This window comes from Nomia melanderi, chromosome 2 (assembly GCF_051020985.1).
Source record: "Nomia melanderi isolate GNS246 chromosome 2, iyNomMela1, whole genome shotgun sequence".
Lineage (NCBI taxonomy): Eukaryota > Metazoa > Arthropoda > Insecta > Hymenoptera > Halictidae > Nomia > Nomia melanderi.
In genome coordinates, this window is record NC_135000.1 from 19883247 (window position 1) to 19911051 (window position 27805).

The 27805-nt window shown below is 39.1% G+C and overlaps 2 protein-coding genes across 2 annotated transcripts; one reads left to right on the top strand and one right to left on the bottom strand.

The window, feature by feature from the left end:
• Positions 1 to 27330, top strand: LOC116429096 (photoreceptor-specific nuclear receptor). The gene is made up of 9 exons (XM_031981568.2): positions 1 to 435; positions 721 to 880; positions 6635 to 7070; positions 11875 to 11978; positions 18648 to 18762; positions 23987 to 24102; positions 24503 to 24714; positions 24979 to 25267; positions 25968 to 27330. Exons 2-9 carry the CDS (start codon positions 760 to 762, stop codon positions 26204 to 26206), a joined length of 1632 nt encoding a protein of 543 aa, XP_031837428.1. The 5' UTR covers positions 1 to 435; positions 721 to 759; the 3' UTR covers positions 26207 to 27330.
• LOC116429095 (uncharacterized) lies at positions 21098 to 23235 on the bottom strand. The gene has a single exon (XM_031981567.2). It carries the CDS (start codon positions 23189 to 23191, stop codon positions 21098 to 21100), a length of 2094 nt encoding a protein of 697 aa, XP_031837427.1. The 5' UTR covers positions 23192 to 23235.
• Positions 27331 to 27805: the final 475 nt, after the last annotated feature.

A 27805-nucleotide genomic window follows, 5' to 3' on the forward strand; every position in this document is an offset into this window, starting at 1 on the left:
ATCCCGCCTTCAAAAGTGCCAACGGACCAATCGGTGGCTGGTTGCTCGCGGGACGCTCGGCGTCGGGACACCACTGCAACCGCCAACGACGTCGACCTATGTGATACGGGACGATCGCGTCGGAGCTAATGTCGATCTCTCGTCGAGATACCGACTCCGAGACGTCATCTATCGTTGTTGGCCTTCCTGACGTGGTCGCAGCCCTTCGAGGTCTCGGGTTTCGGGTACCAACGACCCGGCCGCCGACTCGGGGACAGTCTACGCGAGCTACCCGCCGTTGAATTAGTGGACGTTTCACTGAACTGATAGAATACTTCGGTTTTGCGAGTACAGTGCGAGAATCTGAGAAATCGGTGACCACAGTGATCGCGAACTGTTCGGACTGGTGGTGTGCGCGAGTGTTGATAAGTGAATTTTTTGGAGCTCGGGAATCAGGTGAGATTTTTGTAGTGATTCTATGACGCGAATTGTTTGGATGTTGCAAACTATGGGTGGCGATGAAAGTAGTTTGTACCGTTGGAATCTTCATTATGCTCTTGACGGTCTTAAATTGTTGAAGTTGAAGTTGTGGGTACAGTAGATATGGTAGTGAATTTGTTTTAGGTTCGAATGTTTCCTTTATGGTGTGAATTGTACTAGAAGCAAGTTCTTATATTTGTTAGGTTTCATGGAAATCGTTTAACGTTGGATAGTAACATTTGCGGGTTAAACATGTTGCAGTTGATTGTTTCTCTAACGGGGAATGCTTATTGATACATCATGAACGGGGCAACGCCGGTTTCTACTTCGGATGAACACCAACATCAGCATCAGCAACCGCAGAATGATCCACCCCCAGAACATCCGAGGAGTCCTACAAGTCCATTGAGTATTCGTCATAGTAAGCTAGTATCAAAAATTAGTTATGTTTTCAGAGCTTATTTCTAATTCATAGAAATCGTAAGGAAATTTCTGTTTTTTAGAAAAATCCTTTTAAACAGGCTGAAAATAAAACTAGAATGCTTTGAATGATCATATAAGCATGACATTTCTCTTGGGTTTTATAACGAATAACCGCGCTAAAAAATGAAACTTAAAAATATATATATAAATAATAACATTTTGATATTATAATTAGATCGGGAGTTTTATTGTAATCATTACATACTTATGCAACTGAACAAAATGTGTAATGGAACACAAATTATAGAATTTCATGTAAATTATATGTTTCTCAATTACTGAAAGAAGAAGACACTGAATTTTTATCTAATTTTTGTCTTCATATATTAGTCCCCAAATATTTGGATTTGCGTAATCTCATATAGTCCAATCACAATGGAATTAATTCATTGGATTTCATTTCCACTGTCTAAAGAAAGTGTCGCGAAAATGTATTCGAAAATTTCAGAATATTACCTCTCAAAATATTTCAATGATAATACAATTATTAACAACTCTTAATATATTCAATTTATCAATAGTTACATGAAGAGTACTTTTAAAAGACAGTCTACATAAAAATCTACTCTCGACGTTCTTCTACACGACCGTACCCGTAGGACAGTAAGTGAAAAAAAAGGGTGCAGCACAGCCAATGAAATTATACTATTACAGTAATCCAATCTTAAGTGACCTAAAGAAGTTAGTACATGATGTACATGGACATTACCTGTAGATAACAAAATTTTATCTAACATAAACACCTTATAAATGTTCATTTCATAAAAAGATTACTTATCAATACAAATGATCTTAAACTTTCAAATCAACAATCTAATTAAATAATAAACATCCCCTGAGACAAAAATGTCCAACCCTCTATCATACAAACTACACATCTCTAAAAAAGAAGAACCATTCCAAACTATCAAAGAAAACATCCATAACAAAGTAGAATTCAATTCTAAAGAAAGATACCCAGAATTAACAGATTAAAACACGATCGCTAATTTCAACTTCATAATAAAACACTCTACATTTTAAAGGATGATTTTAAATCCACGAATCCTACACTTTGCAAGGTCAAATTCTTAAATTAAGGGGTTGAACACTATGTACATAATCAAAAGTTACCAACCACAGTGTATGCGATTCGAAACGCTGCTAATAAAAAAACAATTTAGCCATCGAAAACCAGCTCGAGCAGATGTTCAAGAACGAGAATCATGTCGATATCAGAAGCAATCCCTGCAGCGTCGGAGTCACCGTATCTCCCTAATGCGGTAACAATTAGTCGCGACGTGGTCGGTGGGAGGGTGAGAGGAACAGGGTGACCGAAGTGGTCGCCGGTAGTTATGAAATCCCTTTTTTTTCGAGCTTTCCGGCCTGCATCCCCTACGCCGGTACGTCATTTCGTGCAGCCCCACCATAGTTCCTCGATGATCCCATAATACGGGGGCGCAGGTGGCGCCTCGCCATCCGCCAGCATTGATATGCTAATGAAATTTGACGCCCCTGCTTTCGTGCCCGTTATATATACACACGTACGCACTATATACGCGACGCGTTTGCACGCGGATCCCGTCGGCCGGTCACCATACGGCCGTATAATTTTTCTCTTTTCGTTTAACCCCTGGCAGTCGCGGCATTTCGCGAGCTTCCGTCGAGATTTGATTACTCTAATGGCGTAACGCTGTCGCGTACGTGGCCCGGCGCGACGCGACGACTATAAACTCCGGTGAATTTATGGTCATCGTTATTGAACGGAGCCTGCGCTTTTTTCCGAATTATACAGTCAGATTTGATTAATACGTTCCCTTGATCGTGTTCGCCGGAAATGATACGCAAGTGCAGATCGCTCGATTGTATCTTTTTGGTTTATGGACGTCGAACATTCTGTTATAATTCTTCCACTGAGCTGTCGGTGGATTGAAGTATGTAATGGTATTGTATATTGCTGCGAAACCTTTCTATTGCTGCTGTTATGCTGAATATTTCAAAGATAATATACATTTCCGTCATTCTTCAAATTTGAAGGATATGGGTATACATAATGTCTTCTTCTTTCTGTTATTTTTATTTATTCGCACATTTCTGTTGCTAGAAACTATTATGTGACAAGATTCTCAATGGAGCTTGATATTATTTTTTCTAAGAATATTTGAATATTAAACCTGAATCATGAGTATTTTACTCGTGCCTGTTAGAAATGATTAGCAAAAAGATATCATAACTGAACAGTATATAAACATCAATAGTATGTTTCACTTAAAAATTTAAAAATACATTTATAATCAGGTTTTGTTCATGACTGCCACAGTCATATTCGCAGAATTTAATTATAGGTTATTATGAGATGACAATAATCATGATCTAATCTAAGTTAATATTCTTGATGTTGATGTAATTTTCATTTGTGACAACGCTTCGACGTCATATTAGAGAATAGATTTCACATGTCGCAATTTGTGGCTCTCTGAGCCCGTTCACTGGGATTAGGGTGTTAACGAGATCGAAAGACCGACAAGCTTAGGATGTTACGTGAGTTGCATTAATAAGATCGCCTCTAGTTTATCCCCAGTGACTATAACGACGATATGATGCGATTGAATTCTTCCCTACGTATTTGGTTCGTATACGGATCAGTCAGTTTTCAACGTGCTTCATAGGCACGATCGTTGATTACGATTTGAGATACACATCTTTCAAATCGATACAATAAAGACATCTGAATGTTAAATTGACGAATGTCGCGTGCACGAACATTTTATTACTTAAGTCGTAATTGCGTATGCAACAGATAGTAATACTAAGTGGGTATACGTATACATACATGTATCTCAGAAGCATTATGTTTAAAAGCAAATAATTCCCTATAATCTGAATGGCCAGTATAAGTATCAGGTCTTGCAGAAACGCACAGTTAAAATATAGACCAATGCAATGAATCTATAATTAATTTTCTAAACTGTTATTACTTTTTATTTAACTTCGTTTTCCTACAAACTTGCTTTAAAATTTTTCCCTATACGTTGATCGATGAATAATTATAAAATAAGTAATACACAATCCTGATTTCTGAACCATTGATTTTCACGCAACACCATATTTTCACTAACCAGTTTACATAGATAAAAGTGTAACAAATATTCATTTTCTCTATTAGGTATTTCCCAAGTAAAAAGAACAATGCGTTATAAACTCTATTGCATTCGTTTTATAGTAATATTGGCTATATGGAGTTAATAATTGATTGATTTTATGAAAAACGAAATAAAACCTTCATTAATATTTAGCGAAAACTCCATTGCATTACATGCAACTTTCATGCCCAGTATAACTGCATAAGATCCGCGGACTGGTAATTTCTTTTGAGGGGATGTTCGAGTCGGTTCGGTTTTAAATAAGTTCACAGACTAGGGCACAGTTAAATTATTTTGTAGTGGGTTACAAGCAGGACCCTAACCCTGTATCGACCTGTTGTCGATTCGCATGGTAATTCGAACGGATCCTATCTGACCCCGTGGCATTAACGAGACCGGAACGAGTTTTCGATCGGGTACGAGGTAGTCGACAAATACGATTCCAGGGAGATCTCGCGGCTCGTCGGGGCTGGCAGCGTGACTAATAAACCCGAGTGGAGAAGCGAAATCACATTTCGTTGATCACGCAGATGTTCGCCGGTCTCCGATCTCTTTGCACCTCTATCTTCCAATTAATATCGTTAACGGGAGGAAGTTATCAATGAAATTTATTTTCCGATTAAGTACGCTTGTCGGATTGTCACCTATCGCGGTTAATATTGTACAATTTAATTTTCGAAGAAATCATTTACACCCTTTCTTTGAATGATCTGTCACTGAATGAAATAATCGACGCATGGTTAGTACAAATAGAAATGGTATTTATTAAGGGTTCTTAAATATAATATTTTTTCTGTATAGTTACTTCGGAACAGGTTTAACAGTTTAAAATTAGAAGCGGGGTTGTGTAGGTTTAATAATTTTTTATTGTAAATCCGGTTCGAATAAACACAAGAAAACATGATCGATCTATTAATACATCGTGTTACGTCAACTCTGATATTGCCATTCCTGGAATATTTTCGTCGTAACATTTTTTATAAAGGGTCTCCGTGCCTATAAATACTTTTATTGATAAAATATACTGACAAAGTTCCACAATTTCAACTTTAAAGCACCCCGCATAATTTTACATTATTTCCCATTCGATAAGTTTGAGAATATTCATTTAAATACGTATTGTTATTTTAATAACAAATCGTGCAGTCTCTACGAATAGCTTTCAGTAATTCTCTGCCTTTTTGAGTAATTCTTTTTACAATCTAAACTTGCAAAATTGTCTGATTTTTAATTAAATTCGAAGTTTGAATGTATTTAAAAAATTGTAAAAAATAAATAAGTTAGTCAAATCGAAATTAATGAAACCCTTTCATCGTACTACGAAGACATTCCTAGGTTAGCATTGATATTGAATATAGAAAGTAAATCCTTCAATTAAGACAAATAATAAGACAAGAAGTAACGAATGCGTAAGAGGGTGAATCAAAAGAATTATCTAACTTTCCTCTTTCTTTCATTCCTGCTTGAAATCATAAATATTTATGGTGGCTCATCTTTACTTTCTGCGGTTTTTACGAACTCATTTCTTGATGTAAATACTGTTTGCCCTCGCTATTTGGTCGGTAAGCCTTAAGGGATGCGAAAAAGAAACCGCTTGTCCCTTAAGGGTGGAAAGTATAGTGTCTCGAATTGTGATTCAGTCGAAAAATCTGTAGGTATTTATTTCACTGACATAACTTGAAATTTACTTAAAATTTATTTGAAATATACATATCGATTGCGATATGTGTATTAAATTTAGAATTTAATTATTCCGATATTCTTTACCATAATTTTTGAAAGGTGAACCAGGTTGTTAAAAGTCATCGAATTTTGAGGAATATTATTTTACACTCATCGTTTTCATACATTTCAATACATGACAGAACAATTTTTAAAAATATGCAGTTAACTATAACTTTGAATTGTTATCATTACTTTAGATCAGTCGTTAAATTAATCACATATCTTACAAACGCTGGCTAACTGAATCGTAAATCCTTCGGAATGATCTATAGCACTTCTTACGACCATCCAATTATTTTATGCGCTATCGTTGTATCCATTGGCTCCACCTCTTGAGAATCAATCAAGAATAGTGAATGTGCCATGTACGATTTGGGGTTGGTCATTGGAACCCACGGAAGAGATTTCTCGGATTAACGGATTGAGATCCGCCAGCTGATCGAAAACGATGAATCAAATTCAATCACAGAAATATAATACGTCGATTGTTGGATATAGAAATAAACCAATCTTCTTTAAAGTAAATAAATTTCTATACAAATACAACAAATTTCAGGAGAGACGCTAAAAAAAGTGTTCCAATATTCTTGTTACCTTTGATTCTAACATAAATTACCACAAATTATTAACTCATAAATGTTCTTTCATCATTCCTCTTCAGTTGCAAGAGATAAACTCAAGTCATAATTCAAAATTTCCTTCAACAAAGAAGTGAAGCTCGTTTAGCTCGCAATGTTTCAAGTATTCTAGAACGATGACATAGATCATTGTATACTTCTATAAATGACTCATTTACGAAAACATGTCGACCAGAGGTAGCTAACAGAGAAACTATTTGCTTCTAGATTCGGGAGAGAGCAGCGTAATCTCCCCAGGATTACCAGAACGATACAGTCCTTTAGGGGCAACAGGATCGACCTCGAGTCACGATCCTTACGCCTCGAGGTCCGTTCAGGAGTGTCCTGTTCCTCTGTGCAGAGGGATACCAACGGATTTCCCGCTTGCGAGGTCACCGTACTTAACTGCTCTCGGAAATGGCCACCCCAATTTACTGGGACAAGTCCAACAGCAGCAACAACAGCAGCAACAACAGCACCAACAGCATCAGCAACAACAACAGCAGCAACAGCAACCGCAACACGGCAGCAAACCGCCCCGCAGCAATGGTTTGATATGCTTGGTCTGCGGCGACACCAGTTCCGGGAAACATTACGGAATCCTCGCTTGTAACGGATGCAGTGGCTTCTTCAAGAGAAGTGTTCGACGGAAGCTGATATACAGGTAAACTTAAAATATTCATCGATCAAGGAATATATTTTTAGTGTTGGGTTATTTTACACATACGCGTTAGTTCTTATTTTTAAATACAATCAGACGTCTTAAATACAGAGTTCGATTTTTAACAACTTTTATGAAATTAAATCTTACTTTTTAGGAAGACATAGTACGCAAAACAATTACTTCTAAGAAATCCTTATTCTTACAAGATTTTCTAATGAATGACTTTACTTTGAAAACTTATATAACAATACAGTAAATATCACAAAGACCTTTGACAACGTACTAAAACATTTCCCATCTTTTTATTATAAAATCAATCGAATCCTTTAACACTGAAACTACCAGATAGGTCAAAATGACCCATTCCTTGATTTTTTCGTTTGTGATTACTAAAACGGTACGAACATTTCTTTGAGAAATTACTAAAGAAGCTGATCAAGTAATATCTAAGCTGAAATGTAAAGCCATTCGAATCTTAATAAATCCACGCTTGTAGTTTTTATAAAGAAATTGTCAAGGGTCAGTTTAAATACTCGGTAGTTCTAGTGGTAGTAGTTCGAAGTGGTAAAACTTCGAAAGATGCCCCGAAAAGAGACGTCGAAAATTCCGCATCCAGTCGAGGGAAAAGAGTGTACACGGTTCCGTCCGGCGCGGTTTGCATGCCGGTCACGCGTGCAAAAACGGCTGGCAGCTCGAGCAGCATTTATTTTTCAAAGAGCGGGCACGGGGGTTAATAGTTTGTATATCGAGTCGTGTATATCTCCTCGGCAGGCTTAACGCGCACACCTATGGCGTCTGTTATCGATAGTCACGTACGTAGTCAAAGGGATGCACGCACACGGGCAGGAGTGGCGGGCGCGTATGTGGCCCGGCGTAAAACGGATCGAGCGTATCAGACAGCGATTCCGGGTTGAGAGGGATCCGATGGAGATGGATGGCCGTTCCCAGGGGATGGTAATAGTATGCCGTGCGCACACACGGACCCGTCGGGTTAGGCGGATAGGACCTGCAGGGTCCAACATTATGCCGTTCCGCATTGTTGCCTGGTATTACGATGAGCCTACTCGACTTGGACCACATGGCGCCACTAGCTGGCCAGTTTGACATTAAACGCCATAACAGGATCCACTGACAAATTTCGATCTGATGTGAGACTGAGATTGCAGCCCCTCGCGGCACCTCGCGGCTTCTCTCGAGCAACCTTTTCAATTACCTGCTGCTTTCGTAAATGAACTTTCGTGATACTTTTCTGTTTCACGAAGTGATTCGAATTTTCGGTATTTGTTCCTTTGTACTCTTTTGTAGCACAAGAGATGGGATATGTAGGATATTGTTTTGTGAGAAACTACATTATCTTGGAATTTTGAAGAATTTTGTTAAAATTATCTTTCGTTTTAGAAACAGAGAGAAAGGTTTCCGGTAGAAATTTTTGTTTTTCCCTGTTTATGAGAATGAATAATTTAAATAGTATATTGGAACATTGATGGTTACTGACTTTTGTGCGTTAAGGAAAATACATGTGAAGACACGACGTTGATTATATTGCTATTGTATAAATTCTTTTGTCTTTCATTGTTCATGAAAATGAAAAATATTTGATTCTTTACTATACCCACATTATTATTTAATTGAATCCTTGTTAAAACGAATCGAACATCAACTATTGTGGTTCTATACTTTCTCATGCTAACATAGCGTCCAGTTGTTCCCTTTCTTTATTCTCTGCGATGAACTCTTGTCGAATGGCCGTAATGCGGTAAAAAGTGAAGAGCCTCCGCACAGATAACCAATTATTCGTAGAGGGGAACGGATCGCGACAGATGCGACTCGACGTGATGCGCCGCGGCGGCGCATCGACTATAATCGTCGGATTACAGTCCAACTTCACGGATCGGTTAGATGCAATTAAATAGATCATGCATGGTGCAGATTGTGTGGAGAGTTTGCACTAATTCCCATCGGGCCACACTTGAATTTCGCGCGCAATGAATCGGTTCTTCTCGCCATGAAAGATAAGCTGAAATTTTTTTTATGAGACATCAATAGAGCATTTTTCTTCAGACTGTAGACCATATGAGACACAGCGTGAATGCAAAAGATTAATTCATTTTGTACGATCGAAGCAAAAAATATTCATTTAAATTAATTATACTGTATTAATTCATTTTATACTTATTTTCATCGTAGGAATGAAGTCTGTCTTTATTTCGCAAATGATATCTAAGCAAGAATACAAATATTGGTCTCCATCCTCAAGGTGTTAAAGGAAGGACCTTGTTACCCTAATCAATTTTCCACACACCCTCCCGAACCCCGCCCAGCATTAATTTTTTCAATCACTTTACTATACAACGATACACAAACTGATTCTTCTTTATCATTAACTGTACTTCTTTAACCCCTTGACCTACAATATTGTGTCAGGCTCGTGGCGAAGATTTTAAACTGAATTTGACAAATCTAAGTGTTGTTTCTTTTGTTTAAATATAAATTAAATACTACTTTTCTATTATCCATCATTAACATTTAGAATAATCTTAGGCATAAAATAAGCATCACAATTTTCTCTTCTCCTAATACATTATTAACAATAAAGTAATTTTATCGATGATAGTTAAGAAATAAATCATAGGACAAAGGGTTAACGATGAAAATCACATCTACCTACCAATCAAAAAAACCTCCTTGCAGCTCTATGATTTAAGTAAAACGTTAATTCAGATAGTAGCAGATATAATATTGCAACGTTTCCTCGGACACAGTATTGTGAAACCATATAAAATTCCATATCTCTACTAAAACACCAAAAATAACGTGAACAGACAAAGGGTCGAGAAAAAATCTACTAAGACCGATACACGATTTTACAAATGCACTCGGTAGCAGCCGACAATAACCAACATTCGCGTCGAAGAGTCATTGAATCATCCAGATCCGCGGTCGGCGGGCGTGATAACAGGCAGCACATGTTTCCGGTAACTCAATGAACCAAACAATGCTGTCCGACCGAGGAATAGAGAGATGCGTAAATAAATGTATGATGTGGTTCTGAAGGGTGAAAGCCGGGGGAGACCAAGGGTGGACGTATCCCTTCGTGTTGCACCGGGAGACCCCGGCGGGGGCCACCGGCACCGCCGAGGTTCCGCTGGGGTGTGAACGCAAATCAATTTGCGAGAGGAACCCTGCTGGCAAGACAGCACGCAGCCACCCTTCGGTGCCCTTCGTACTCAACCGCCTCAGGACAAGATAGTTTCAGAATGGCGGTGTCCTTTCATCGCGCGGCTGCATCCAGCCGCCTCCTTGTGAGTGACGTTAGTTAAAATCACGCTAACGTAGACTCGGGATCGATCGACCGCCCAGTCATCTACCGATCGAGCCTCCGGCTATTGTTCCGGAATTACAGCTCCGCCGATTCATTGTTTCTTTCTTGCTCGACCGGCGCTGGAACGGTTAACCCTTCGTTTTCTCGGTCATGAAGCCTCCTTACCGATTATTGTCCTTTGCTGGGACTTCGATATTCTAGCTACAGCATTGTGATACTTCTGTTTGATACTTTGAAAGATTCTAGTTTAATGAATTTAAGCAGTATACATCAGATAATTTGATAGGACGTAATTTACACTGTTTTTGATCCGATTGATGGTTTGATTCAGTCAATTCATGGTAGTTCCTAGAATCCGAGAGAGATTTTGTTTCTGTTAATAAGAGACATCTGTGGTATTTAATATTTGAGTAATTCTGAATAGCAACAACATAAATGAAGTATTTATCGTATGATCCAAAAGACTAATAATAAATCTTCTGTATCCAACTAAAGTTATTATTTATTACTTCTAAAGATGCAATGAAAAATGTTAGAGAAAAAGGCTTGAATGGCGAACGGGATAACTTTGTCAAACAAATATTACAAGAGAAAATGAAAAATGGTGAGAAATACATATTGTCGTGGCTACGTTCAGCACGATAATTTCTGTGTCAAATACTGCAGAGCAGAATCGGGCAGTAGGAAAGAAGAAGCGGCTTTAAGCCCCAGGAAACAGAGTACCACGAGACTACCACGGGATTGGGTGAAATTAAGAGGGATAAGAAGGTACGTGACCTCGAACGGTCGCCTCTTTACGTTAGTCAGCTTGGAGGGATAACCGAGTTAGCCCAACAATGAAAGTAATCGAATTTAACGCCAACTCCTGAGTGCGCAGCCAGGATTTCCGGCAAGTGCGTTCGAATTTTGTCGCGTTTCCGAAAGGGACAACAGACACCAAGTTGCTACCGTCGTCGGTGAAACGTCATCGTTGATGATCGATCGACTTCACGGCGGAAACCTTTTTCGTCGATAAAAATCAACGAAACCTTAATATTAGAATCTTAACGCTAAAGCTACCAAACAGGTCAAAGTTATTCATTCCTGATTTCTTCTTTTTGTAATTGTTAAAAATATAACAAATGTTACTTTGAGAAATTATTAAAAAATTTAATTTAACAATACGCAAACCGAATTGTAAATCAATTAAAGTCTCAATAGATGCACTCTTGGAGTTTCTATAGAAGAATTTCGAAAAGTTAATTTAATTGCTCGGTAGTTTTAGTGTTAAATAACCTCCAACTATTCGCAGAAAATATTATAAACTACTCCATAATTATTTATGAGTGAAAACAGTTCACTTATTTTCTTCGAAGATTTTTATTGTTAGTTACAATGGTATTATTGTTGAAATATTCATTTTATATCATCTAAATATCTTGTGCTGCGAAGGTTCTCTCGTTTTAAAATTTTCTTACATGTTACGCAATATTTTATGTTCAGATGTCAAGCTGGTACCGGAAGATGTATCGTGGATAAACCTCACCGAAATCAATGTCAAGCATGTCGCCTGAAGAAATGTATGCACATGGGGATGAATAAAGACGGTGAGTAATATCATTGAAGATTACCCGGGGAATTTTTATTTCCGCGAAAATTTATTTCTCCTTTCCTTTCTTTACTTATGCTTTTCTTTAAATGTAATTAATATAAAGGGAGAGTAATTATTAATCAGAGAGCTGTAGAGAATGAGTAGGAAGTGTTTGGATTAGGGATGAAATTCACACATTTGGGATGACTTCTACTTCAATCTATTTTACATCAGTCTCTTCGTAATCTTCAGCATCTTTAAGCGAGATATATTTGGAAACTGTATCTATACGGTTATTCGCAGGATTTCGATTTTAAAGTAAATTCATAAAACGATGAAGTTGTTCGAAATGTTCAGATACATGTTTGCGACATCGATATGTCTGAATTGTTATGTTGGGATTCAGCGCAGAAAGAATTATTCAACTCGTTTCATGTAGATGGTATCTCGCGATTTTTATATTCAATGTATGATGTCTCGTCAATGAAAGAAATTTGTTTTAAATAGAATCAATTTTTTTGTTTTGTTACGTTTTAAAGAACATGTCTTTCCTACTACATGGATGCCATACGGTGAGCATACTCAACTTCTATCTAATCAAATATTCAAATTAATTGTTCCTAAACATTTTGAACAAGTTGAATAAAACTACAGAGAAACTGTGATTATATAGAATAGCTATGAAAATTGTCTAAAATACAAGAATGGCAGGACAATTTCTATTCACAGTACTGTGTAAATTGTGTTTACATATTTAATAATAACCAATTGATTCATTTTCTACCACGTATGAAGATAATTCAAATCAACTAGAACGTTATTTCATCAATATACAGTTTTAAAGATGTAAATCTATCTTTATTTGATTTTCTATGTAGGTAAGTCATTTTACAGTAAAAAATTTATTTAATACGCTCAAATACTAACATTGAAACAGAAAAAAAGAGATTTCTATTCTCTTTTATACCAATTGACAAAGTCTCACCTACTATATAAAACATGTCAACAAATACATGACTACTTGATAATACAATTGATCTTTGTCAATGGCAGAGTAAAATTACAGGATCGTCCGGAAATAAATTCAATTGAAAGAAGTCCATTTAACACAAACAAAAGCTAATACAATTGATACTTGTCATTAATATGACACATAGCAAGACAAACGCGAATAAGAGATATACATACACGAAACTCTAAACACTATCGCTAAAGACCTCGATTTATTTCCGGATAAGCGGACAGTGGAAAAGAGGAAAATGTCTGACGCGACTGTTAACTACATTCTGATAAATGGAAAATCCTCGCCTCTTCGATGCGAGAAAACGTCTCCCACTGAAAGAAATATCCATTTCAACGTTCATGGGAGGCGACATTCCCGGGGACACCGGTTATCGATACATTAGATTACCCGTTGTCGCAGGTAAACCCGTATTGTGGGAATCAATCAACGCTCCCAGTGTCCCGTGTTCGGGAAGAACGAAATTCGAACGAGGGTCTTTTATGTTCGCGACATAAATAACTGGATAAAGGCGGAGTGATTGGCGCGGGGTAGAAAGTCTGCTTTGGTGGCACCGTTCGATTCAACTCTTAATGCCTCTCAGCCAACCGTAGGCGCACCTGCCACGGCAAAAGAGCATTTCCCCCGTGTCTCTGTTTCTCTTCTTCTTCTACTTCAACTACTACTACTACTTCTTCTTCTTCTTCGTCGTCGTCGTCGTTGTCGTCTTCTTCTTCTCCTTCTTCTTCTTCTTCTTCTTCTTCTTCTTCTTCTTCTTCTTCTTCTTCTTCTTCTTCTTCTTCTTCTTCTTCTTCTTCCTCTTCTTACCTTCCACCCTCGCTGAGACCCCTCTGAAGACGCAGCAACTTTCTTATTGCCGAACTTGACGTCGTAAGAAGAAATACTTCCAATTGGATCCCGGTTCCCTTGACGACTGGAACGACGATGTTTCTATGGAACATCGCCTCTTTCCGGGGAATTAGATTCCCGAGTGTCGGGAGTTACGTTCGACGCCGGCGAAATTGCACGTACTTACTTCTTTGCCCCTATGATTTGATTGCTTACGAAAATGTTTCTTAGCGAAAACCGTCTATTTTCGTTTATTTTATTACTGAATGTGATTTTTGGGAGTCCGTGGGCATCTTAATTTGCAAATACTGTAGCGTTTAACCTACTAACCGGATCGATGTTCCAGATTAAACGTTCACTGGCAAAACTCGATATGTATAAAATTGATATGATTCACTGTTTGCAGCGATGAACGTCAGTGCAACATAGTTCATGTTAATACAGATACTGCGCTTTACTAAAATTCAAAAATTATGAAGTTTGAAAGAGGAAGAGCGACTAAATATGACTGACGAATTAATTCGTTTTCTTTTTTAGAATTCGACTGTATGAGTATTTTCTTTCCAAGGAACATTGATAATCTTGAAATCTTGAAAAACATGATTTTAAGAAAAATTCCATTGAAACATTTTACTCTTCAAAACCATACACTTTTCGTTTCAAAAATATTCACATACAATTAAAATCAAAGAATTCTATCATGTTCCTTTTTATATTAATCAAATCCACAAAGTAGCAATAACACTAAAACTACCGTACCAATTACAATTTTGCTAATTACTGACAGTTCGAAGCCTTAGATAAACATCCACACTTATTCTAGAAATTAACAGTTCCACCTACACGATGCATAATCCAAGGAATATCAATAAAAATTCAAAAAAATACACTATTATAATTTTTATAAGAATCACATACTTATGAATTAAATTAAACACTCGATAGTCTCAGCGTGAAAATGTTCTTAACGATAAAATCGAATATCCATTGGCAACAAATCTAGCTCCGAAACCAGCGTCAATAAAGCAGCTGTTCCTAGCGGAATTACTGCGGTTATTACGGGCATTTAATGAAAATCAGCGGCAGGAGGGGGCGGCGAGGCATAAAGCAACGGCGCGGATTCGGCATTTTGCCGCATGCGGAGCGGTGCGGTTCACCGCGACAGGCGAAACGACGCTCGGCGTCGTAAACACCGCGGTCGTTAGCGACGGTCGCGTGGCCACGGCCAGCCCCGAAGGGTTAATTGGAGGGAAATAAACGTATGCAACGTGTGCGCCCGATCCGTGGACGCAAGGATCTCCGTAACCGTCGACGTCTGTCTCGTTCGGCTTCCTTTTTATTTTTCTCCCGGGTGGGGGACGAACACGCGCGCACTGCGATGCGCGGAATCCGACAGAAGGCAGACAGAGAGGACCGTCTCGTATGTAAATTGTGTCATAGCAATGAATCCGACGAGGAAAGGGAGAGACAGAGGGAGAGGCTAGATGTCGGAAGAAGCAAAGTGAAAAAGGGAGGCAGACCTCCCACGGTGAGTAACACGCAAATGAGAGTGAAACGATCTGTAAAAGGGCGTTTATCTCTCCCGGCGTGAAACTGGACGACGGAGACGTGGAAATAATGGGAAGGGTTTGAACGGACAGCTAGAAGTCTTCATTTGTCGGGCGAAAAGAATTAACGATCGTATTTTCACAGACGCCCGTGAGAAACACTGTTCTTTTAACGGGGACCTTCGACTGTTTAGACTTTAGATAGGGGTTTGGATTTCTGAACCCTTTGACTGAAGAAGATACGCTGGTTTCTTTGAAAGTTTAAACTTTCTGTTCGTTCTTCATCTGACAACTTCTTTGAATAGACACGTACTTTTTTTAACATATGATTAGTAATCATATTTGTTGAATTTCATTCGAAACCTTCGTCGGGGATACAGCTCAATATCAGGCATGGAGTTAATAAATTACGCGAGATTTTACAAAATAGTAATTTTGTAAACTTCATCTACAATAAGAAACTTTCCTCAACAAATTATATAATTCCATGATGATCACACTCTTATATTCGTCTAGAATACAGAAAGTTCAAAGACAACGTGACAGCAACAATTCGAAGTTCAAGATGTCTAAAACAACGAGTGTCATCGACCTTGCTGTTTATTCTCATAGAAGAAAAGACAATTCGATATGACACTTATAATATTGCACAGTTTTTAATCCCGGCAGCAGAACGCTTCCAGCGAACAGGCCGTGAAATCGTCGAATACTCCCTACCGATCTTGGTATCGGTAACCCGTTACTCGGTCGGTACGCGTTAAAGTAAGGAGAACACAAAGTAACGGGATAAAAAGTACCAGGGGACTGTGTGAAAATAAGCGGACTGAAGAGTTAAAAAGACAAAAGGGAAAGCACGCGTAACACGGGGAAGAAAAATTTCCCGGGGACGTAGAGGATAGGACGCGGCCGCGGGTAGGGCGTTTATCTTTCCCGACGGCGGCCGGCAGGGTAAACGGTAGAAAAAGTGAGAGGCTGGGAGCAAAGGAAGGGAAGAAGCCGCGCGAAAAAGGGAGACGCCGCGCCGCGCCGATGCCAAAGGCTTGACGAAGTAGGAGGATCCCATTAAGCCGCTCAGCAGGCAGCACGACGCCGGGCACCGGCGAGCCGGCACGCTTTTTATTATTACGAAATTACTGTGCACCCGTACCGCGCTAAAAGGGATGCTCGGGAAAAAAATTCTGCTCCCTGTTACACACCACTGAGTGCCCTAATCGTGTCGCCATTAACATGTGTCTGACGTCACGGACCCCTTTTTGAGAGCCAAAGTGGAGGAATGATCGTCGCGTTTTTCGCGGTTTAACCTTAAGACGTTGCCCATAATTTGAGATTTTATTTTGAATAGTATTTTCTGCTTTCAGTTTCGTCTCTGACCATGTATATTATTAGACGAAATAAGTATTATCTGGAAGTACCGCAAAGGATCATTTGAAAGTATCTTTCGAAGTATCGTGAAATGAGCAGTATCTGAAAAGCGTTCTTATTTCGGTCTGGTAACTGAAAGTTTGCGACTTGAATCTTCTTGCATGTTAAAATGTACATTTGCGTTAGTGAATTATCATGTGAATGTGGCATTAGATATTTTTGTTAGATAAATTATATTTCTAATTATGTAAGATTTCGTTAATGCTGTTTGTACTGTATTGCGCAAGAAGCTTATTTCCTTGTGTCTGACTATTAAAGACGTCGAACTACTTACTTGGACATTTTGAGGATATTCTTCAAACTTGCTTGCATACTTTTAGGTGAATATAGCAGTTCTTGATATAAATTATGAAAAACATTGTATTAAGTAAGAAACTACTAAAAATCAAATGTATTTCTAAAATACAGGAAGACAATCGTTATAAACTCCTATCAAAGTTCTCTATAAACGATAAAAGTGAAAGAAAACATGACAATTCTCTCATTATAATTACACCAAGATCAAAAGTAGCACGCGCTGTCAATTTAAAATAGGAGACATCAATAGACAGTTCTTATAACCTGAAACAAAACACGTGCTGTAACGGGAATAGAAAAGGGAGGGAAATCTCGAGGTCTACGAGTACATAATGTTATTCTAGGAGACAACACTGTTTTGTTTAGCAGGCTCGCCGAATGGGAGTTTATCGAATAGCAGTATATACAAACAATAAACGCAGCTGATTCCTACACGTCTGTTAAATTCACGCTTGTCAGCCACAGGCTGCTGGCGTGATATAACGGCGCGTTACGTGAGTTTGACGAGAGGGTGGCGACCAATCGTTTGTTCTCCGATTAATCGAGCAAGATTCTTCGAACCAAGTCGTTCTACTAATATTTCAATAACCAAGAAACTCCCCGGAGTTGGATTTTCTATGCAGTGAACGCATTATCGAAGAATATTCCATGGAACGCCTGTCGAGAGCCTCTTTCGGTCGATTGCCTCATCTGGATGGTCGTTTTATTCCCCCGGAACCACCCAAAATTCTCGTCGTTCGAATGGAGCGAACCTCATCCATAATATTACACAAACATCATTCAATTTTAACTCGTTATTATTGTTCTTTGGACATATATTTTACGGACTCAAATCTAGTCGTTTAGAGAGTTGGCGTTGAAAATTGTCATTAAAAATTGCAAAAAATATTCTTAAGTACACATCACGTGAATTATTGGCTATCTTTACTTGTGCTAGAGTTTATAAATACTAATAGTGTTACAAAATAATTTAGTAAAAAATAATGACGATAATAAAATTGGCGAAGAAGTAATATCACTTTTTGTGCTGTAATTATAAGTAGAAACTGAGTAAAGAATAGAAACGCGATGAATAATTTTTAAGCGAATGAATGTTTAACAAATTTTCAAAAGCAGATTTGGGTTAAGTGGAGGAATTCGAGATGCATATGAAATATATAATTTTAAGTATTCGATTTAGTTATTCATATAGAATCAGCACGTTTTAATTCATTATTATCGATTCAGAAACATTTTTTGTCCTCTCCGTACCATTAAAGTAAGGCAGAGTTGTCTTTGAGCTTTATATCTCTGAATTCTTCAAAAGAAAATTGAAATCCCCAAGATTTCGAACTTTTTATTGCATTTCACTGAAAAACGAATCACCTTCGTACATTTCTTCGTAAAGCAATAGATGATTACGACGTTCACACGCGTAAATTCCGGAAAACATTACCGCCAATAGCAATGGCACGTGCGCGAGGCGGTGCACGGGAATGGTTCGCGTTAATTTACCAGCGTGTAATTAATTCGTGGCTGCAATTAACGCCTGTTATCGACGTTACATCGAAGGTGTGCGCTTCTGTTGCAGCCGTGCAGAATGAACGGCAACCCAGAAACACTGCCACCATCAGACCGGAGGCTCTCGTCGAGATGGACCAGGAGCGCGCGCTTCGGGAAGCCGCAGTGGCCGTCGGTGTTTTTGGGTGAGTGACAGTTTCCCATTTTGGATTCAAATTTCCAAATTATCACAACTTTAGCATATCATTTAATTAAACAAATCTGTGATAAATAAACATGATCATTTCGTGCACGTATTTCTTTAAATAAAAGAAGTATGAATCTATAATATTATTTTATATTGTTCTTCATATTATTCTGTCATTTATAAAATATCGTAGCAATTTCTAGTCAATTCACCTTCTCGAAATCTCTAGTTTTCATTCTTCTCTCCTCACTCAACAATTAAATAAATATAAAAAGAAAAAGATACTTCAATTATTAAGTTTACTGATAGTGAATTGAAATAGAAAATTCCGTGCTAAAAAGGATTTTCCAATAGCTATAGTATAGCCTTAGTCGGAAATTCCGTATCAAAGCAATCACGTTCCTCAATAAATGTTAGCATAGCTCGCAACCCAGAACAAGTAGGCGCGACTTAAAATAAATCAATAACTAACCAGTAACATTCTCTAAATAAGTATTTTAATACGAACGGCGGTCTAATATTAATATCCGTGGCCACGATTAGCATCGGAACCTTAATCGGAACCCTCAAAGTATCGAAAGCGGCGGTCTCTAAGGACCTTGCTCCAGTTCTAGGAACGGCGTATAAAATATATTTTCGCGCCGAGCCAAGCGTTCCGTTGCGTGTATTTAGGTGACGTAAAGCCTGGATGAATTTTAAAGCGATCCAAGGGGTCAGGGGAAGGGGGATTAAAGGTAACATCGAGGATTCGCGATCGATAATCGCCGATTGCATCGGGAGGCAACGGCAAGACCAAGAGAACCGACGACGTTGTTGGCACGTTTGATCTTCTGCCGCAGAGCAGCATACTTTTCGCCGTCGTGAGCAGGCTACGCTCGCGACACGCCACGCCGAGCGTGATCTATCATGAAAAATTACCTTTGACTAGTAGCCCGTAGCTGACCGTTTTTCAGGTAATCGGGTACTCAGGTTGGAACTAATGGAAAATCCATAGAGCGCCAAGGGGTGAACGTTAAAAGCGACAGCGAGTGTGCTGCGGCGACGCTTTCTGTCGATACTGACGTTCCCTGGAAATTATGTATTTCTCTTTGGACAACACCGATACGTGTTTCGAATTTTTTTGAATTTCACACGCCTCTGTTTATTCCTTGAGTTCTACTTCCACGGTTCGAATAATCAATTAACCTTAGAGGAACTTTGAAAGAGTGATTTGTTTGTTCATTAGAGATGCACTGGGGATCTTTATGCAGTAACAGGTTTTTAACAGCAAATTCCTACAATTTGTTATTTAATACAAATGTATTCTGTTTACAAACAATTTCTAGTATTTCATAATCAAATTTCAACAACAGTCACCCTGGAATTTTGACGAATCGGATATTTTTCACTTTTCAGAATTTGCTTATAAAATGAAGGTTTTTTAATCATTTTTTTACTGATATTGAAGCTCAATGTCTATTGATAAGAAATCTTTGAAAAAAAAAAGTTCATTCTGAATTTCAACTATTAGTTTTCCGCTGTTTAATCTGAACCGATCCGATTTGCCTTAGTCTACCCTATACTATAAATTTTTAATTTCTCCATCCTTTCTTTTAATCAAATTAACTTCGCTTCGTCTTCTTGGTATAATCCTGACCCAGACACTCCAATCGTTAAATATTTTTGAAATGTATTTTGCATGACGTCGCGTCACATAGTTCCATGAAATCCAAATGTTACTTTCCTATGCAGTCGATGCTTATGGTTACACGTTCGAGAAATTTAGAAGTTACATAAGCTTATCCCATATATACTCGTGATTGTATAAGACTCCGCAGTGGTCTACACGTTAAAGAAAATCTACTGAAAAGCGGAATACAATAGGGAACAATCCCGGTAATATCCTTTATACCCGACGAAGGAAATCCGGCCAGCACAATAATACGAATGAAAACAACGCCGTTTAGAAATAGTAAATGACGTTTATTCAGTCTACAATAATCCAGCTAAGAAAAATGAAACAATATAAATAGCTTACACTGCGACTCGATCATTATCATCGATTCGCGGCACATTTTGACGCGCAATGAAAAGCCTGCTCAATGTAATACTTCGTATTGGATCTTCTCGGATTGCTCCGAGAAAGTCAGAAGATCGGTATATCTCGATCTATCAATTTTCCTCCTCCCAACGCGTTTCTCTACATTTCCTACCCAATTATTACATTTATTCTACGCTGTTTCAACGGTCCACTCGATTACTTGTGTTTTATCTGCACAGAGTTGCATATATACGTATAAATATTTTTTTCTATAAAATTAAAAATTCCCTTGAACGTTTAACGTTCACAATTTCTAATCTTCATTGGTAGAAAATTCCACAACCGCGTCCCCGTGAACGATCTGCGCGAACAACGCCCTCGCCCTCTTCCTGGGAGACATCAACTCCCTTTCGTGGCGCAGTATTCTGGCGTCCAGCGAGGGCGAACCGATGTCCGGGCTGTCTCCTATGTTTCTCTCCAGATACATCGGCGGCAAAGTCGATCTCATGTCGCTTTCCGACTTGGCGAACTTCTTCATCGGCTCGGTGTAGCCAATCGACTCGTCCTCGTCAACGTTTACTGCAAACGCACGTCGCAGATTCTCCGACTTGGTGTGTCGAATGACAGAGCTGATGCATCTCTTTATGTCGTCTTTAACGAAAGTCGCTACAGCTGTGTCCTTTCTGCTTGGATTATTAGTCACGCTGTCCAGTATCTTCAACAGACGCTCGAAACAACTGGAGATTTCCTCCATAGATTGTTGCCTGATCAGCAGTAATCCGCTCGTTTCCTTTTCCTTGTCCTTCAAAGCGTTCTCCAACTGGATAAAATCCTTCTTCATCGCGTTCAGCTTCGTCTCTGCTTCCTCGCGACGATTGCGCTCCTCTGCTAGCAAAAGATCACTGTGCCTAGTTTCTTCCAACAGACGTTCATGCTCTGCCTTCGCTTCTGCTAACTGAACCTGGACCAATTTTATCCTGTCTGAATTCTCTAGGTCCAAGCCGTCCGCCATTTGCGTCGCTGCGTCGACTTTAGTATTCTGACCTGTGGACATGTGGTTTGAAGATGTCCTGTCGGTCACCTGCTGAACGTTGCCACCGTAAGTCTGATTACTCACGGTGTTCCCACTGGCCTCGCCCATAACCGATTGAATATGAGATTGAAGATCCAAATGAAGGGACACTTTCTGCTTCGTCTGCACGCATTGCACGATCTGCTGCGGGTCTTGCTGTCGCCGTTGAACGCTCGGGTTCTTATACGATGGAACGTGCGGTCTCAGTTTCGTTTTCTTCGCGTTGTTCATCAGACTGTTAACATTTCTAGGTGGAACCTGGTAAGGCCTCTTAGCGTACTCCGTCATAGCGCTACGTGGCCTCGCCAATGCTTTGTTCTCATTTACTATTCTCTTCCTACTACCTGCCGAAGACACTCTTCTATTTTGTTCGGAAGAACCAAGCCACCTGTATTCAGACTTAGTGTCCGCATTATTCTTCTCCAACCTCTTCATGATGTGTTTCACCAGATCCTCGTTCAAGTTCGCGTTCTGCCTGACGTCGAGCACGATCAGCGTGGTGTTGTGATTCAACAGCTCAAAGAGGTCTTTGACGAGCCTGTCGGTCAGTCCGCAACGCTGCATGTCCAACGCTTTCAGCCACAGACTATCTCTTATGGCTTCGATCAGCTCGCTCGCGGCTACGTCGCCCAATTGGGGATTATCGTTCAGCGTCAAACGTCGTAATCCTGGCATCGCCTCAAGATTCGGCTCCTGGTAGCGCAACGATTGCTTCCAGGTGTCGTGGTAGAGCGACAGCTTTTGCCTGGACAGCGCTGCTGCTAATGCTGGCCCGCATTTGGACGTCAGGTCGCAGGAACTAAGATTTAGCGATCTGATGCTCGGAATGTCAGCCACAGTGCGGCACAGCACCTCGCAGGAGGTGTCGCCGATGTAACAGCGCTGGAAGGACAGGTAGCGCAGCGTTTGGGTGTGAGACAAGCCAACACACAGCACAGTGAGGCAATCCGGTGGAAACGGAATGCCTTCTAGCTCCAGATTGGTTAGCACCGGAGAGTTTCGGATGCACTGGCCGACGCTGTGGGACATCCATTCGAGAAGATAACGAGACAACACCACTGGCGCTTTGCCCATAGTCCTGGCTTTATCCTCGGAGTTAATTTCCTCCAAAGACTTGCGACACTGGTACCTACTACGAACGCAGATAGACCTTAAACTGCGATCGAGGGACAATGAGTTCAAAATTGGACCCCAGTCGTCCATTTTCACGCGATCGGTGGTGAAGTCCAAACTGTGAGGCAACGTCACGCAGATGACAGGTAGCGGGCGCAACCGCTGCTGCTTGCACAGCTCCATGTAACTGTTGGCGAAGTTCTCGCCGATCGGTACCGCCATTTTCGTCGGGACGACTGACGCCGCGCCGACCTTTCTGTGATTGTTGCGACATTCCTGTTGGCTGCACATGACGCGATGATTGTTTAGTTCAAACGTTTTGTACCCTGGCAAATGTGAATTTAGCGATATATTTTGTATGTGTTCGTCGAGTGTGCTGTTCACGTCTTAATGAATCTACTTTTAGTGATACAGAAAATATAAATGACGCTACGCTCGAATCTTTTCGTTCAGATTATAATGCACTAACCTTCCTCTCTGTTGATCCGCTTTTCCGCTAACCGTAATGTTATCACACACCGTCATCTGCTCTTTCGTTTTACCTTTCGATGATACCGTGAAGAAGTTGCCTTCGATAACACCGTACTCGGCGACCTATTTTAACCCATCTACCTACCCAAAATTCGGCGATACGGAATTTTTACGCGGCGTACGTTGCATGTATGCAAACAAAACTGGGCGTGCGAACAAATTAAAGTTGCCGCGAGTCGTGAATCGATAGATGCTGATTTCGACTGCGCTCTGTTACACAACCAGCAACGAAATCGCTAATTAATAGTGCGAATTCAATGTTTGCGTTTGATACGTTTGTACGAGTTTTATTTCAAGCATGACGTTACGAACACTACTTTGTTAAAAAAATATTCATACCGATGGCGTATTGGAAATAAAATTGTATGGAAGAACAAACGCTGTTCTTTTGAAATATTCCGTGACCACCGTAGGCAAAGACCTTTAAATAAGAAAACAGGATAGAGAAGTGTTTGATTAAAATTCTGAATAAATATGATGTTTCAGGCCACCTGTGTCTTTAGCTATGGCGAGATACACAACACCATTGCCTTTGCCCACTGTTGCGCCGACGACGAATTCGGTGAACCCTCCGACGCCACCTCGACAGGATAATGAGGATGGTAGTTATCGATGGCTTCATGTTTTATTAATTATTCGTTAAAATAAGTTTTACTAGTCGAAACATCACGTTGATGAAAAATAAACAGTCGATAGCTATATATATATGTAAACATTATTATATGAGTTCTATCAAATTTATATACACCGAAATGTAATTTATTATGATTTCCAACAGACTGTCAAAAAAATTGAATAAATTCTATATAGCATGTAATCACTTAAAAATAATAATAAATGTAACGTGTTTAAACTATCATTTATTTTCCATCAACCAAAACGCAATTAATACAAGCAGAAAATAAGGGTATGAAATTATTAAAAAAATGATTATTTTCTTCATTCAAGCTTGGGTCTTTTTAGATTCGTTTTAACAAGATTTCCAATGAACTTTTCAACCAGGAAACGCATCCGAGGATAGCATAGACGTGACTAACGAGGAACCGTTGACGCCTCAAAGAAGCGGGTGCACGCAACTTCCGCCTGTGATCCCATCATTGTACTCGCCGGCTAGTGCTGAGACAGTTTATGAAACTAGCGCGAGGCTACTTTTTATGGCCGTCAAGTGGGCGAAAAATCTTCCGTCTTTCGCAAGTTTACCCTTTAGAGATCAGGTATGTCTAAAGCATTTTAATATCCCAAATCTCTAAATCTCAAATCAGAATATAACAATTTTCATATTTTATTGAACAACATTTATCAAATAGTTCTGATATAGTGAGTTATATGAATTCTCCCAACAAAGTATTCAAAAGTCGTATGATATGTCATCGTATACAGAGTAGTATAAATTTTGACCTCATTTCTACGGTTAAGAAGAAACTTGAAAGCGACTAGAAAAATATTTAATAAATTGTATCATCTTATATTTGTAACAGGTGATACTTCTTGAAGAAGCCTGGTCCGAACTTTTCCTTCTAAACGCAGTACAGTGGTGCCTTCCACTAGAGTCGTCGCCCCTTTTCAATTCGGCAGAATTGACTGCGTTGACGTTGTCGCCACAACCACAGCCGCATACCGGAATTCACATGCAGACCACCACGGGCAAACCGAGTCAGGTGGCAGCGGATGTAAGGCATTTGCACGATACTTTGCAACGATACAAGGCTGTCATGGTCGATCCTGCAGAGTTTGCCTGCATGAAGGCCATCGTTCTGTTCAGACCAGGTAAGTAACCTCAGTTTGCGAAAACTATAAACAAACCATATACACTTTATACTATACAATCAAATAAAATATCTAGAACATTTAAAGTGATTTACAATCATTATATTTAAATGAAAAATCTAAATAGATATCTTATAAACACCAGCTCGTAATTATCACTTTGAGGATTAGCATCGATTGCGCTCAACTTGATACAATTCACGATTTGAGTATAAATGATAGATAAAACATCAAATCAATTGCGTTAACCTCTTGTCCTATGATTTCTTCCCCAATTCAACAAAGATATTGTTCATAATTCATTAGAAAAAGAAGAAAATTCTACACTTATTCTATATCTATGTTTACTCGGAAACATTATAATTAATAATAGAAAAATAATATTCAATTCAAATTTGGAAAAATTAAGTGATATTTATAAATCTTTTAGAAATATATTTACAATCCATACATAAATTTAGAAATCTTCACCATGAGTCTGGCACGATATTGTAGATCAAGGAGTTAAAAATATTTTGATTTGAATAACGACTTTTTAATAAAAATATCCGAACAAATTAAAATGATGAACGTTAACATTCCATGAAGGTTTATGCTGCATTAGCAGTATATTTCCAATAACAAATTCCCGTTTGAGAAGCATTCGAAAACTGTGATTTGTCTAAATGTCCCAAAACGGGGATTCCAATTTTTGTTACAGAAACTCGTGGGTTGAAGGACTCGAGTCAAATAGAAAATCTGCAGGATCAAGCGCAAGTGATGTTAGGCCAACATGCCAGAGCTCAACAGCCGGGCAGCCCGGCGCGATTCGGCAGGTTGCTGCTGTTGTTACCGTTGCTGAGGACAGTGCCGGCGTCGCGTGTAGAGTTGATATATTTTCACAGAACGATCGGCAACACGCCGATGGAGAAAGTCTTGTGCGACATGTACAAAAATTAGAAGCATCCATTGAACCAGGACCATTCAAAAGGTTTTCTGACTACTATGAAGAATTGATACTCCAACGTGTAGTGCCGCTTGAAAAGCAAGTGAAATTCCGCCGGTACTTCGTGGTATCGAGAGTACTTTCCAATGGAAATGTTTAACTACTTCTGTGATGCATTTAACTCATTCATATTTAGACGACACCAACTGTCCGACATTGGAAGATATTAGGGCACCCTACTCGCAATCGATCGGATCACCAAGAACTTATGATAATAAGGATTTCATTATCGAACTGACTTCTTTAATACGAAGTGCACAACACGAAGATTTGCATTCGATGGAACCATTGCAGTGGTGTGCAGTGTCGTCACGAAAATATTCGTTGGTTGTGGAAGAGACTATTGCAAGATTAGGGAACGATTAAAAGTATTGTGCCGACCAAATGTTTGAGGTGGATCAATTGTAGTCGATCGTTTCTACGATTGAGAAAGGTTTGGCCTAAGGATGAAGCCCCAAGCATGACCCTTCGATTCACGATCCGCGATCTGGTGATCTCGTTTTCCCGCTAGATCGGGATCGACTAACGATGGATACTTCGAGAAAGGTAACGCATCGATGCATACAGTATATAGGTAACAATTCAACGGTATCTAAGGCGAACGAGAGAGATTCTCAGTCGCGATTTAAGAATAATAGATATATATATATATATATATATATATATATATATATGTATGTATATGTATATATATATACACACACACACATTTATTTATTATAGAAATGTTTACCGAACATTAGGTTCGACGTGTTGACCAAATCGTTTTGTTCATCGTTTCTAAACGCCCTCGAAACAATTTTGTACGAAAGTCTGACGAAGTTTTGTTTTAGACTCGAGGGAGATAGAGATTTTCACGTTTCTGTTTATTCTATCAGTTTTCTTCTTGTATTATTCAATGTAAGGATTTGAATGTACGAGTAATAGGTATGAGTTTTACGACAATTGTAAAGACAAGTATTCGTCTGTGCTTTTCTTGTATATTTCATGTTGTGATACTATTTGCTGTAAAAGTCTAGATACCGAATCACGTGACATATATTGTAACGATTACGTAACTACTTGTAATAAAACTATCCGTGCGTAAGTAACTCTGCCAGATTGATTTCCTTCCCACAATACGCTATGTCAAAAACTGTCCCTTTTAAATCGTACAAAGTACATTAGCCAAAAATATTAATCCTTATTTCACTATTTTCAATGTAGTGTTACACTATAAATCGATAGCAATGTCTACAAATTAAAAAGCTTCGAGAATCTCAAACATCATTTATCTGGTACTCGTAATACGCTTTACAAAATATATAACATTAGAGACATTAATAAATAACAGAAAAAAAATAGAATAATTAATTTTCACATAAATAAAGGCACACGATCCTTGACCTTCCAATGTATCAAGGATGACTCGAATCTATTTTCTTGACAAATATCAGAGATCGCGACCCCGAATAGCTTTAATTTCTGTTTATTTAATGGAGGGTGCCCGGAGAATCCCGGCGAATCGAAATTTGACTTGCTACACGCCTGTTAGCGTCCGATGTGTACAGCCT